Source organism: Cryptomeria japonica, chromosome 8 (assembly GCF_030272615.1).
Source record: "Cryptomeria japonica chromosome 8, Sugi_1.0, whole genome shotgun sequence".
Classification (NCBI taxonomy): domain Eukaryota; kingdom Viridiplantae; phylum Streptophyta; class Pinopsida; order Cupressales; family Cupressaceae; genus Cryptomeria; species Cryptomeria japonica.
The window spans coordinates 340,279,756-340,292,547 of NC_081412.1; the positions used below are offsets into that span (position 1 = coordinate 340,279,756).

General features: G+C 39.5%; 1 protein-coding gene across 2 annotated transcripts in view; it reads right to left on the bottom strand.

Annotated features, from left to right (window-relative positions):
- Positions 1 to 12,792, bottom strand: part of LOC131078919 (peroxisomal membrane protein PMP22) — an 84,799-nt gene that overhangs the window by 69,870 nt on the left and 2,137 nt on the right. For both annotated transcript variants that reach the window (XM_058016761.2, XM_058016767.2), the window contains exon 2: positions 272 to 373. In XM_058016761.2, coding sequence (XP_057872744.1) covers positions 272 to 373 — 102 coding nt within the window. The remainder of the gene's footprint in view (positions 1 to 271; positions 374 to 12,792) is intronic.

A 12,792-nucleotide genomic window follows, 5' to 3' on the forward strand; every position in this document is an offset into this window, starting at 1 on the left:
ACATAGAGCACACACAACATTTGCAGGAACAAACATTCAAATCCCAACTCCAAATATCAGCTAACAAAACAGGCTCTAATTTATTGTACACAGAAATATCCATAGATGAGCTATTCAGGAAATTCAATTTGAGATAGTTGACTAAAAAAATGACAAACTCGATATCAAGAAAGTACAATAAATTGCAAGCAAATCGAAAATAGTTACAAACTAGAAATTTGTGAAGCAAGGACTTTACATATACATTTTCTACATTTATATGGTGTATTACCTTTTTAGCAATTGTTTTTGTATCCTTTTTTCCCTTGAAGATGCGATCCATTAACTTATGCAAGAAATGCCCAAATGGCCCTGCATATGCAAAGCCATACAGCTGCAATTGACCAGTTTAGGTAAATGAGACAATTCGAGATCCGAAACCTACAGAATAAACCATAAGCATTGATTTTCTCCCTGCTAATAATAAATTTCATTCAAAATGATCAAGTCAATACGAACATTAAACATGGGCAAGGCATCCCAATATGGAGTGCAATCTTGAGATCAAAGAAATAAAAGAAATTCAATAAAGCAACAACAGGAGTTTAGCAGACCGTCGCAAATAAATTTTACAGTCAAGGAGAACTAATTTTCAAAGAATACAAATCAAGGACAGACAATGATACTATATAAGAAACATTACTCCAATAGTGGTGATTGCAAATATAGTCTTCTTGATTCAAATTCTTATAAACAGAAAGAAAGTAGATAAGCAAGAAGAACTTAAGAAAGTGCCAAAATAACTTAAAAGTAGATTGCAATTGCAACAAGAAAGTGTTTTTCCAGTCATCTTATCCTAGGTCCAAACTCCCATCATAACCCCTAACAGCGTCTTCCCATGTCGAAGAGAGGGCATGATTACTCATTGTTGGTGGTGGATACATTTAGTAAGATGTGTGTGCTCATTCCTTGAATATATTTAAGGGCAGTGAGGTGGCAGAGCTGTTTTGTACTCGTGTGTTCACTTTAGTTTACCATAAAGCCTAATATCAGATTATGATGCTAGGTTCTTGGATTAACTTTGGTGTGCACTATAGGAAAGTATGGACACATACTAGAAACACTACACTACTTTTCCTCCTCAGTCCAATGGACAAACAGAAGTGGTGAACCGACCCTTACTCCAGCTCTTGATAAGGTATAATCAAAAGCATCCAAAGTCATAAGATGAAACTTGCCATATACTCAAAACTCTTACAACACAGCAGTCCATTCATCAACTAGTTTGTCATTGAGGTTCCCTTTGATGTTGCCATGAGACAGTCACACAAAAAATCAGGGAATGAGGATTCTGAGGTCCACAAGGCCAAAAAGTTCATTGACAAAATTTGGCAAATACATCACCAAGTTCGGTAGAAACTAAGGAGTCACAAGCTAAGTACAAGAAGTGAAATGGTCAACATCAGATAAAGCACAGGCTCAAAGTTGTTAATCATGTTTGGCTGTACTTAGGGAAGGTTAGCCTCCAAGGTCAAGCTAGGAAGTTCAAGCAGTTAAGGTATGGTCCTTTCAAATTCTGGAACATGTGGGAAAGAAAGCTTTTCTCTTGGATTTGCCACCATGTATTGAAATGTACTCAATGATCAAATTAGAAAATTTCTGTTTGTTTGAACTTTCAACACTCAATGAAAAAGAAGACTTGTTACCTCCAGTTGATGTACTAACAACAAACAACCAAGAGGAGTTGGGAGGTGATGTGATTCTTGACAAGAACAAGAGAAGGACAAGGAGGGGAGTGTGCTCCCTTTAGTGTCAGTTTGAATTACAGGGCAACAAAATGGAAATATACAGACAGTATTCATAAAGCAATTAATCGAACATCACAGAATCACATAGGCCAGAAAGATATTTCTTTTATTGCATTTAGTAAAATGGATGTACAATCATTACTGCGGGGTTCCTTATAGTCACATTTATACTACTTGGCAGTTGGCGGAGGTACCGACTACCGCAACTGCCAACTACCCCTACGGAACCCCTTCGGCCAGTTAATTACATAACAAAAAATATTATTCCACTTTTTTGCCTATCATCAGCCCCCCAAAAATGTAGTCGTCTGGAAGACGACTGAAACAGAACAAGGCTAATCTAATTAAAAAAACTAATGTTGGGAAGGATGAGAAGGTGTCCCTGAAAGAACCGAAGACTAGGAAGTGCCCCCACGTTGCTGGAGACGCTGAGTGGCTGCCATCTCTCGTTCTCTCGCTAGCTTCACCATGTGAGCAGCTTCGACCACCTTCTCATGTGCTTTCTATGTTTCCTCCCCATGTCCGCACAACTGCTCCTCCCGTTGTGCCAGGTTAGCCACCAACTCCGCCACCTTGGCCGCCAATTTTGCCTTCTGCTTGCCACTCACATCCAATTCCTGAACATGCTTGGCCACGGTTTCTTCCAAGGCCATCACTCATGAGTGCTCCTGAGCCAACTGCTCCTAGCTTTTTTGGATGTGGGTGCCCAATGTTTTCTTGGTAGCCTCAGCCTCTCGTAAGGCTTGGTCACGCTGTACAGTGAGAGATTCCACCTTGACCATTGTCATCCTGGGGTATTTCATACCAAATCGCGGAATGCAATCTCCATCCCCTGTAGAAATGCATGCACCCTATGTCCTTCCATCACCACCAGGTTACCCGTCCATGCGTACATCATCTCCTGGGTCTCTGACTTCGGCCATCCCTTGGCCGTGAAGCAATGGAAGAACTCCCCCTCATAATCTTCCTTCATAAAAGAGAGGAGCCAATTTGCCACTCTAGCAATCTTGGGGTCCTAACCAACTTCAATGTTTTTCACAATATTCCCCACATCACTCAAGTACTTGGCCATCCCTTCCAGCTGGGATGCGCATTGCTACATGGTACCGAGCGGGTCCTCTAGATTGGGCTTCCCCAATCGAACCACAATTTCCTCATCCCGAGGAGAGGAGGATTCCTCACCACCTGCGTTCTCGCTTGTGTGTTGTACCAACAGTGTCTCCTCTTCCTGTTGAGAGCCCCCTCCTGCACCCTCCATTCCACTAGGTGGCGGTTCCATCCTGTCACCGTCGTCACCGCCATTACCGTCAGGTGGAGATGGAAGTTTTGGCCGGTTCTCCGCCCGTGCACCCAATGTCTCTAGAAGACATGAGTCGATTGTTTCCTCCTAGTGGTCGGTATCTCTCGTGGGGCTCATTTGTGTTGCTGTTGTATCTCCACGTGGGGTCACCTTAGCTGGCGGTGATGGTGATGCCTCCACGTCGACCGCGTCAATCGCCTTTGTCAACTCTCCCCATCCCATGCGCTGGATCTCCATAGATTAGTTGCCTTCTGGTAATGTGGAAGTGATAGCTCCTATCATCTGAGAATTTTCCCCAACACCTTCCGCCACTGGTGTTTCTCCGATGACCTCCACGTCCTCTGTTGCGCGCACCGCATGAAAGGTCTCTTCCTCTGCACTTTCCCCATCTGATGAGGATGCCTCGAAGACCTCTTCCTCGCTAGTCTCACTTTTCGTGCTGGGAGACTATGCTACATCCTGCCATCATCTCTTCCTCTAAGGTTCTCAACTAGCGGCCATGGTGTCCAAGTGAGCCCAATAAAAGATAGACAGATTAGAGGGCTCTACTCTGCGAAGTGGTTGCAAATTCCCTCTTTTGTCTGTCGGCATGTTGGTCCGTATGGATTCCAAAAAGATGGCGATGGCATGGTGAGACATGTAGAAGGCCTCGTGGTGTAGGCCAAGGCATTCCCGAATCCACTCTGACAGGAATGATGCCCAATTGTACAGTGTACCATTCTGCATTCATGAGGTACAACATCCATACAGCAATATTCGATCCTCTGCTTGCCCCCGTCAATCTTCTTTTGATAATATCCATGATGCAGCGCCATTCTGAATAGGCCAGGAACATCCTCTTCACCCCACGGTTGCTTCCTGACTTCCAAATGTTGTCTTGTTCCTCTTGTGTCAAATCCCCTCGACACATTAGGCGAACCAGCTACTGCTTTTGTTCTAATGACATCTTCTTCTTGGTGACTGCACTCCCCTGATTGGGGATCTCGAATACATGAGCAAACTCTGTGGCAAAGAAGAAATGGTAATGTGGTAGCCGCCATACTTGAACATGGACCTGTGTGTATGTCTATTGTATCCTGCCTGCATCGCTTTCAACGCAGGCTCAAAATCTTTCATGCTGTACACAAGCATGAATATAATTTTATCGACTCCTACTCTCTTCAGGTTCATTTTGATCACGTTGGAGTCATCGGTCTCTTCCCACCAAGTCCTACACTCAATTCCAGTCAGCCCTTCCCAAGCTAAGGAATGCATGGTAACTGGTTCATCCCTCTGGACATGTGGACGAACCTTCTTTCCTTTGCTACAACTTGGCGTGGCCACAGTCCCTGCTTGTGTCGAATTCACCCTGCTGTCGTCCTGAGGATTCCCAAAATTGATCTTCAACATATTTATAAACGACAACACTTCTTCACTGCGGTTGCACGGTTGTCTTGCCACTTGTAGAATTCCTTGACAAAGCCGTTACTGCAACCGTTTCCTGGGTAAACTAGATTTTGCCACGTGTTTTCAAACTCCGAAATTTTCCTTGCTTGTCTGTACGAACTTCCTCCTATCTGTCCATACGGAATAGTGCGAGAATTCCCTTCCCCCTTTGGTCACCGTACAGATTTTTCTCTGCTTCTTTCCTCCTGTCGTATGGATTTCGTGTACAAACTCCTTCCAATCTTGCTCTGATACTGGCAAATTTTTCCCTTATGCCTTGATGCCTCGTACGGAAGGTACGGTTTTGTGTACAGAAATTCCACTCCGCATCAGACTAAATACTCCGTACGAAATCGTACGCTTCCTCCCCTGCCTCTGAGACGAGATGTCTAGCCCGTACGGTACCTCCCCTTTCTACACGATGTCTCTCTTCCGTACAGAACCATACGGATTTGGGTGTTGTGTGTGACTAAATAAATTTCGTACAGTCATGTACGACACTCTTTCCTCCCCGTCGGATTCATACAGTAGTGTACGGGTATGCATGTGGTGCAATTCCGTATGAAACTAAATGGCTAGCTATTGTCCTGTGAACCCGTTGTACGGACTTGTACGACCTGCAAGGATGGCACTGCTCTTCTTCTCTGCATGATTGTGTTGAAATGGTCGGATGGAAATACTTATTAAATCGCTTCACTTTTACGGTTAGGGTGAATTGCAACAATTTTTTATAAAATAATCTTTTCCTTACCCCACATAATTTTTCTTTTCCCAACTTTATAATATCCTTTTTGTTTTCATTTTTCACTAATGCCTAACCCTTTATTTTTTATTTTGTACCTATCTTTTCCCACACTTAATATTTCCTTTTGCAAATACTCCTTAAAATTTTTACTTTTACAAGCAAGTTTAAATTTCATTGGCTGTACCTTCAGAGTCCATTGGAATTTTCCCACCTTCAACTTCTCGTGCTTGCTTTTTGGGGTCCATACTACAATTTTTGGATGTACCACTTCTCTGCCATGGGTACTTGATTTCCTCCCTGGGATGTGCAACTTGATTCTTTGTCTTTTCACCTTCCTCTTCACCTGGTGATTGACTTCTAGCTTCTTTTGTTTCTTCTTCAGTTTCCCTCGGTAGCCATCGTCATTATCTTTTGTCGTTCACTTTATCTCTCTAGGATCCTCTTCATGTTTCATTCTAATCTCCAAGCCTTGTAGCCAAGCACACATGTATAGTGGCCTTCTCTAACATTCCTTCGAGCAACATGTACCAATATACTCTAGGTCAAAAAAATTGTCCAATAGAGGTGTTGGTCCCACACCCTTGTATCTTCCATCGACATATCTTCCGCCATACTGTTGATACCAGGTTATTTTTCATGCAAAGCATTGTAAACCAATTTACACTATTCTGCCCTAGGTTATACTTTCTCAACTGTCAAGAAGGTTTTAGGAAGGGGATCTTCTTGATTTCTTGATACGAACAGCTAGAGAGGAGGTCGAGGGTTTCTATGGAGTGTAAGTTTTTCTTGTGCGATATCTATTCTTCTTCCGCTTTTTCTCTATCTCTTACTTTGTATCAATGGGAATTTATTTATTCCCACCCTGCAATTCCTGGAAAGTTACGCCTCAAGGAGGCATCCCTTTAGTGGTGGTGACCTTTGAAAAGTCAACACCCTCTACTACTGTCATTGTAACAATTCATGAATATATTACAATTATTTATGCATATTAGTTTTATAAGGTAGTTGAAACATATTATGCTTATTAACCAATAAAATAATAAAAGCTTTCATTATATTATTCAATATGTAGCAATTATGACTTCATCTAAAATACACATTAACATTACTTTATCAGAAAATTGAGGGATATGACAGTCCTCCCTCCCTAGATTTGCTTGCCCTCAAACAATTTCAAGCTGGGATGATCAAATATTTCAAGTCCTTCCCATGTAGCATCCTCGATGGGTAGGCCTTTCCATTTTACCAGGTATTCTTCAATGGTTTTACTCCTTAGTCTTTTCTCCCTTACATTGAGTATCATCTCCGGTTCCAAAATCAGTTTCCCTTCATTATCTAGTGGGGGTAATTCTTCACATGGGGTGACATGTTGTCCCAATACCCTTTTGAGGCGGGAGACATGGAACACATTACGAATTTTGCTATTTGAGGGTAGATCCAACTCATACGCCACCTCCCCGATTTTCCTTATTATTTTATATGGACCATAGAAGCGAGGCTTAAGTTTTTCTACCCCACTGGATTTGAGTGATGACTACTTGTAGGTTCATAGCCTCAAGAAGACCATATCTCCTACTTCAAAAGTTCACTCTATTCTCTTCCTATCTACATATAACTTTTGCTGATTTTGAGCTTGGAGTAGGTTATCCCTAAGCTCATTCATTATATCCATACTATCCTGTATGAAGTTTATGGCTCCTGGAACTTGACTTTCTGACTGAATCAAGTCTCCAAAAGATGTAGTAGTGTATCCATACAAATCCTTGAAGGGACTCATCCCTATAGACATATGATGAGTATTATTATAACAATACTTTCCCAAATGGAGCCACTTGACCCATGCATTTTGCTGTCCTGTGACATAATTTCGTAGGTAACCTTCCAACCATTTATTAACTATTTCAATCTGTCCATCTGTTTGTGGATGGTAACTGGTACTGTGGGTTAATTCTATTCGAGCTAGTCTAAAGAGTTATTGTCAAAAGAGACTGAGGAAACGGCTGTCCCAGTCACTCACAATGTTATAGGGTAATCCATGTAATCTAAAGACTTCTCTAAACAAAATCTTGACCATTTGAGGTGCTCTAAATTCTGTGGAAATAGCTATGAAGTGTGCATATTTTGTCAACCGGTCAACTACCACATAAACACAATCTTTTCCCTGTACCCTAGGCAACTCGGTTATAAAGTCTATGGATCTGATTTCCCATTTTTGGTTGGGAATTGGCAGTGGCTAAGGTCGCCCTGCTGGAAAGGTATGCTCATCTTTATTCCTTTGGCATATCATGTATTCCTTAACATGTGTTAGCATATCCCTCTTAAGGCCCTTCCATGAGAACCTCTCTCTGATCTGTTTGTAGGTTTTGTAGTATCCTTGATGACCTGCCAATGGATTATCATGATAGTTTTTCAAGATTTCTTTTTTAACAGATCCGGAAGCAATGTATATTCGATCTTTATAGATGATGAGATGATCCTTAATTTGATAGTTTTCATCCTGTATCTTCCCCTCAATTAAATCACTTGTAAATGTATCTTTAGCATATTTAGTATGGTAGTCTTCCAATCAGTTGATACTGTTGTCACTGCATTAAGATGGGGTCTTCGGGATAGAGCATCTGCTACGATGTTATTCTTTCCTTTCATATATTCAATATCAAAGTCATATGCTTGCAATTTACTCACCCACTTCTGCTGCTTTTCATTTAGGTCCCTTTGACTTAAAAAGAACCTTAAGTTGTTGTGATCGGTTTTTACAATAAACCTCCCACAGATTAAGTACCGCCTGAATTTTGCTAGGGCATGCATTATTGCCAACATCTCCTTGTCATGAATGCAAAATATCCTTTCCTATTCCTTAAGTTTCCTGCTTTCAAAAGCTATAGGGTGTCTATTCTGCATCAACAAAACCCCAATACCTTCTCCTGAGGCATCACAATATAATTCAAAAGGTAAAGAAAAATCTATCATATCCCTCAATTTTCTGATAAAGTAATGTTAATGTGTATTTTCGATGAAGTCATAATTGCTACATATTGAATAATATAATGAAAGCTTTTATTATTTTATTGGTTAATAAGCATAATATGTTTCAACTACCTTATAAAACTAATATGCATAAATAATTGTAATATATTCATGAAATGTTACAATAGCAGTAATAGAGAGTGGCAACTTTTCAAAGGTCACCCCCACTGAAGGGATGCCTCCTTGATGCATAACTTTCCAGGAATTGCAAAGTGGGAATAAATAAACTCCCATTGATACAAAGTAAGAGATATAGAAAAAGCGAAAGAAGAATAGCTATCACATAGGAAAAAATTACGCTCCATAGAAACCCTTGACCTCCTCTCTAGCTGTTCATATCAAGAAATCAAGAAGATCCCCTTCCTAAAACCTTCTTGACAGTTGAGAAAGTATAACCTAGGGCAGAATAGTGTAAATTGGGAAGAGGGACATTACAAGTGGTATCCGAGCATGTTCCTGCCAACCTAAGAGAATTAGTTGATGCACCTAAGTCAACGAACCTTAAGAGCTTTAGAGAGAGAAAAAAGGAAAGCCACTATAGCCATGGAACTTGAATTCAAAACTTTCATGGAACAAACTACCCAGACCTTACAAAACATGATAGCAACCATAAGAACCTCAAGGCAAATCCAAGGAATGTAGGGGAGAGATCTCCAAGCCAATTAGGACCACCCAAGAGTCCACCCATAAGACAAACATACCCCTTTTTCTAATTAGGGAGGAACCACCCATAGATAATGCAAAATTCGTGTCCTGGGCTTAAGAGAACTTGTTGCTGAATATGCAAAATTAGACCCTGAAATTAAAAGGAGTATCAGTTTCTCTGAATTTTGTAAGGCCAACCCAAAGAGGAACCATAGGAAAAGGAAGACACAACCTAACAAGGAAATACAAAACAAGGTAGGGAAAATGACCATTCCCAACTTCGATGGATCTGGGAAAATCACCGCTCATTCTTGGATTCAAAAACCAGAAACTTACCTCACCCTCTGTACCATAATAGAAAAGGATGATATCACCTTTGCCATAATTCACTTAGAAGGAACAGCACATGAGTGGTGGCATCATGGCCTAGTTACACAAGATCATAAAAACGTTAAGACCTACGAGGCCTTCAAGGAGAAACTCATTGAAAGGTTTGATCACACCCACCCTCAGAAACAATTTAAATAGCTTACAAGGATAAGACAAAAAGGAACCCTTGAGGAGTATATTTCAGAATTCCAAAGGTTAGCTATTATGGTCCCCGAGATATCTGAGGAAAGACTTATCTACCTGTTCATAGAAGGGTTGAATGATGCCACCCAAGGACTAGTAAGTGCTTTTGAGCCTCATACTCTTCAAAAGGCAATCCTTAAAGCTACTCAACTAGAAGCAGCCCAAACCCGGGGGCGGAATCATTCAAAAAAGGCACCCTCACTGACTGAGGCAGAACCGTTGTAAGGCACCCTCACTGACAAAGGGAGAACCACTGTTAAGGCACCCTCATAAAATGGCTTGTTTATGGAGAACCATTACTAAGGCACCCTATCAAGATAATTAGAAATTCTTGAAGTTAACTCAGAACTTTTTGATACTTACGTTGTAGTAATGTTGCATAATTGTTCTAAGTTCCATTGTAGCAATCCCTTAAATTACAGTTTCTTTAATTTGCAAATCATCGTTAGTCTCTTATCCTATTTTTCTTTCATTTATATTTCATAATTAATCTTTTAATGGTAATCATACATATGTTGTAATTAGAATATTATTCTCTAACATATATTGCAAGCTGTTCATATCAAGAAATCAAGAAGATCCCCCTCCTAAAACCTTCTTGACAGTTGAGAAAGTATAACCTAGAGAAGAATAGTGTAAATTGGGAAGAGGGACATTACAGAGTCAAAGGAGGACAAAGTCAAAGAAGAGGCAATGAAAGCCTTAGACCAAAGTGTGGTATGAACTAATCGGAACTGTGAGTGTGTTAAGGTTTTGGGGGAGAAACCTGCATAATTTTCCTTGGCCCCTAGTAAAAATTGTGAGCCTCTATGTTTTAATACTTGACTATTTGGGTAGGATAAAATTTGGGAGGGGCTACGGCCATTTCAATGGAATCATGGATGGGTAGGATGGTTATATATAGTTGTTTTAGTTTGTATTCTCGTCAACCAATGAGACAGTAAGGTGTATCCCACGATTTTTTTTGGTTCTTGAACCTAAACCAATAAATATAAACAAAAAAAAATGTGTATAATAGTATATTTATGTTATTGTTATAATTAATATTTGTCTAAATACATAATAATAATGAATATATTAAGCAGTGCTCATTTGTGATTAGGAGTTTTTCTAATAATTGTAGATAGGTGTGAATATTTCAACTATTAGTAAATTGTGTTATTATCTAACAATTGATTTAATAGTAGAACATTCATTGAGTTAGGAGTTCAGTTTGTTTTAGTTATATAAATGAGGTGTGAAAAGTCAGTCAACCAGTTAATTTTAATTGTTGACACTATTCATGATATGCTGGCAATAAAAGTCTAACTAATGGTTGTTAGCACTCAATTATCAAATAAGTTAAGTCAGTAAAATTATTTCTTAAAAATACAGAGTTTCACTGTGGAGTATAGTCTATCGGAGGCTTTTTGAGTACTTTTGTACTTCAAAAATTGGTAATTTCAAGAATAGGAGCCAACTAAACAGCTCTAAATGTAATTTCATCTTCAAAATACCATATCAGAACTGAAGAAAATTATCAAGCTTAGTAGAGTTGACCATACACAAAATCAAAACAGTGTGTAAGGTAAAACTCTTCTTCAGATTACAAGAGGAAACTACCTTCTAAAAGAAAAACTCAGATAAAACCTTCGATCGACATCTTCAAGTAAAAGTTGACATGTTAGAGTTTTAATTTGTCTTTTTAGACAACACAAAATGAAACAATAAGATAAAAAAATTCTTCCAATTAAACAAGGAAGCTCTCTTCTAACAGAAAAACTTAAATAAACCCTTTTCATATGAAATAAAATTAGGTATAAAATGTTTCCTACAGATTCAACAAGCATGCATATAGAAAAGAAAAAGTGTAAGCTAAAAAGATAGCAAAAATATGCAACACAACTATGGAAATTGCTTCCATTATAAAAAGGTTCAAAACTTGCACGCTATTCTTATTTTAAACTGTTTTCAGTACTTTTTAGTTAGTAGATGATTTGTTACTTACTGAAACTCAATCTTTTTTTCTAATTACTTAATAGTTAATACTATAACCTGTTCAAAAAAACAACAATATCAATTAAATCGTGGAGACAGATTGATTCAATGGTCATATTTGTATACTTGGCCTCACCCATTTTAAGAATAGATCCCCAATCTTATAGCCTCAGATACCGGTTCTCCCCTATTTTGGCTGGGTCCTGGTCCTGGTCCGTGCCCGGTCCTGGTCCTGGTCCGGTTCGCTCTGGGTCCCACCCGGGTCCTGCCCAGGCGGCTGGGTTCCCTGTGGGTCCTGCATGTGGGTCCTGCCACAGGGAACCCAGCCGCCTGGGCAGGACCCAGGTGGGACCCAGGGCGAACCCAGGAGGACCCGGGTGAACCCAGGAGGACCCGGGTGAACCCAAGCCCGTGGGTTCCCAAAAACGGGGCCCACGGGTTAGCAAGCATTTAAAAACAATAAAAAAACAATATTTTTAATCATATTCATAATTTGCAAAAAAGATAATATTCAAGTTTCAAGTTTCAAAATGTGAAAATGTCATGACACAATAAAGTATAAAGTTAAACATTCAAATTACAAGCCATCTATGGGATTTAAATTCCATATTCATCTTCATCTGAAGCATCCAACCCAAGCCATTAATTCAGAATATTTATTGGCATTGGCAATTATGGATTTATGATTTATTGATTTATGATTTATCTGTTATCATCTATGTATCATTGTATGGGAAAGTTACATTGTATGTTTGATGTTTCATATTTGTATGTTTGAACTGTGAACATATATAATTTTGATGTTTGAAGTTTGAACATATATATATATATATATATATATATATATATATATTAAAAAAAATTAAAATATATATATATATATATGTACGGACAAACCCGTACCCGTACCCAAAAAAATTTTTTTTTTGCCGAATCCGCGAACCCGTACCCGAATCCGAACCGGAACCGGTAACTTAGCTTATAGCTAAGCTTATGGATCTTACTATTGAATTAAAATATGCCAATCTTAACCCGTGATTTCCCCAACTATACTCTGTGTTGATTTTAAGGTAGTGCTCGTTAACCACAGGCAAACATTAGATCTGTTGCCTTCCCAACCATAGACGATAAGCTCTTATCGTCACCCCCAAGCACGCTACATAAATTTCTCACCATCAATTGATCTGCTTGTACATGAATTCGATCTGCCTGATTATGATCGAACTTGTTGTCTTATCTTTGTTCCAAAGAGGGAAGACCACGTCCATATATATCCGTCGAAAGGAGATATCCAAGAGTTGGCTCTCATCAAG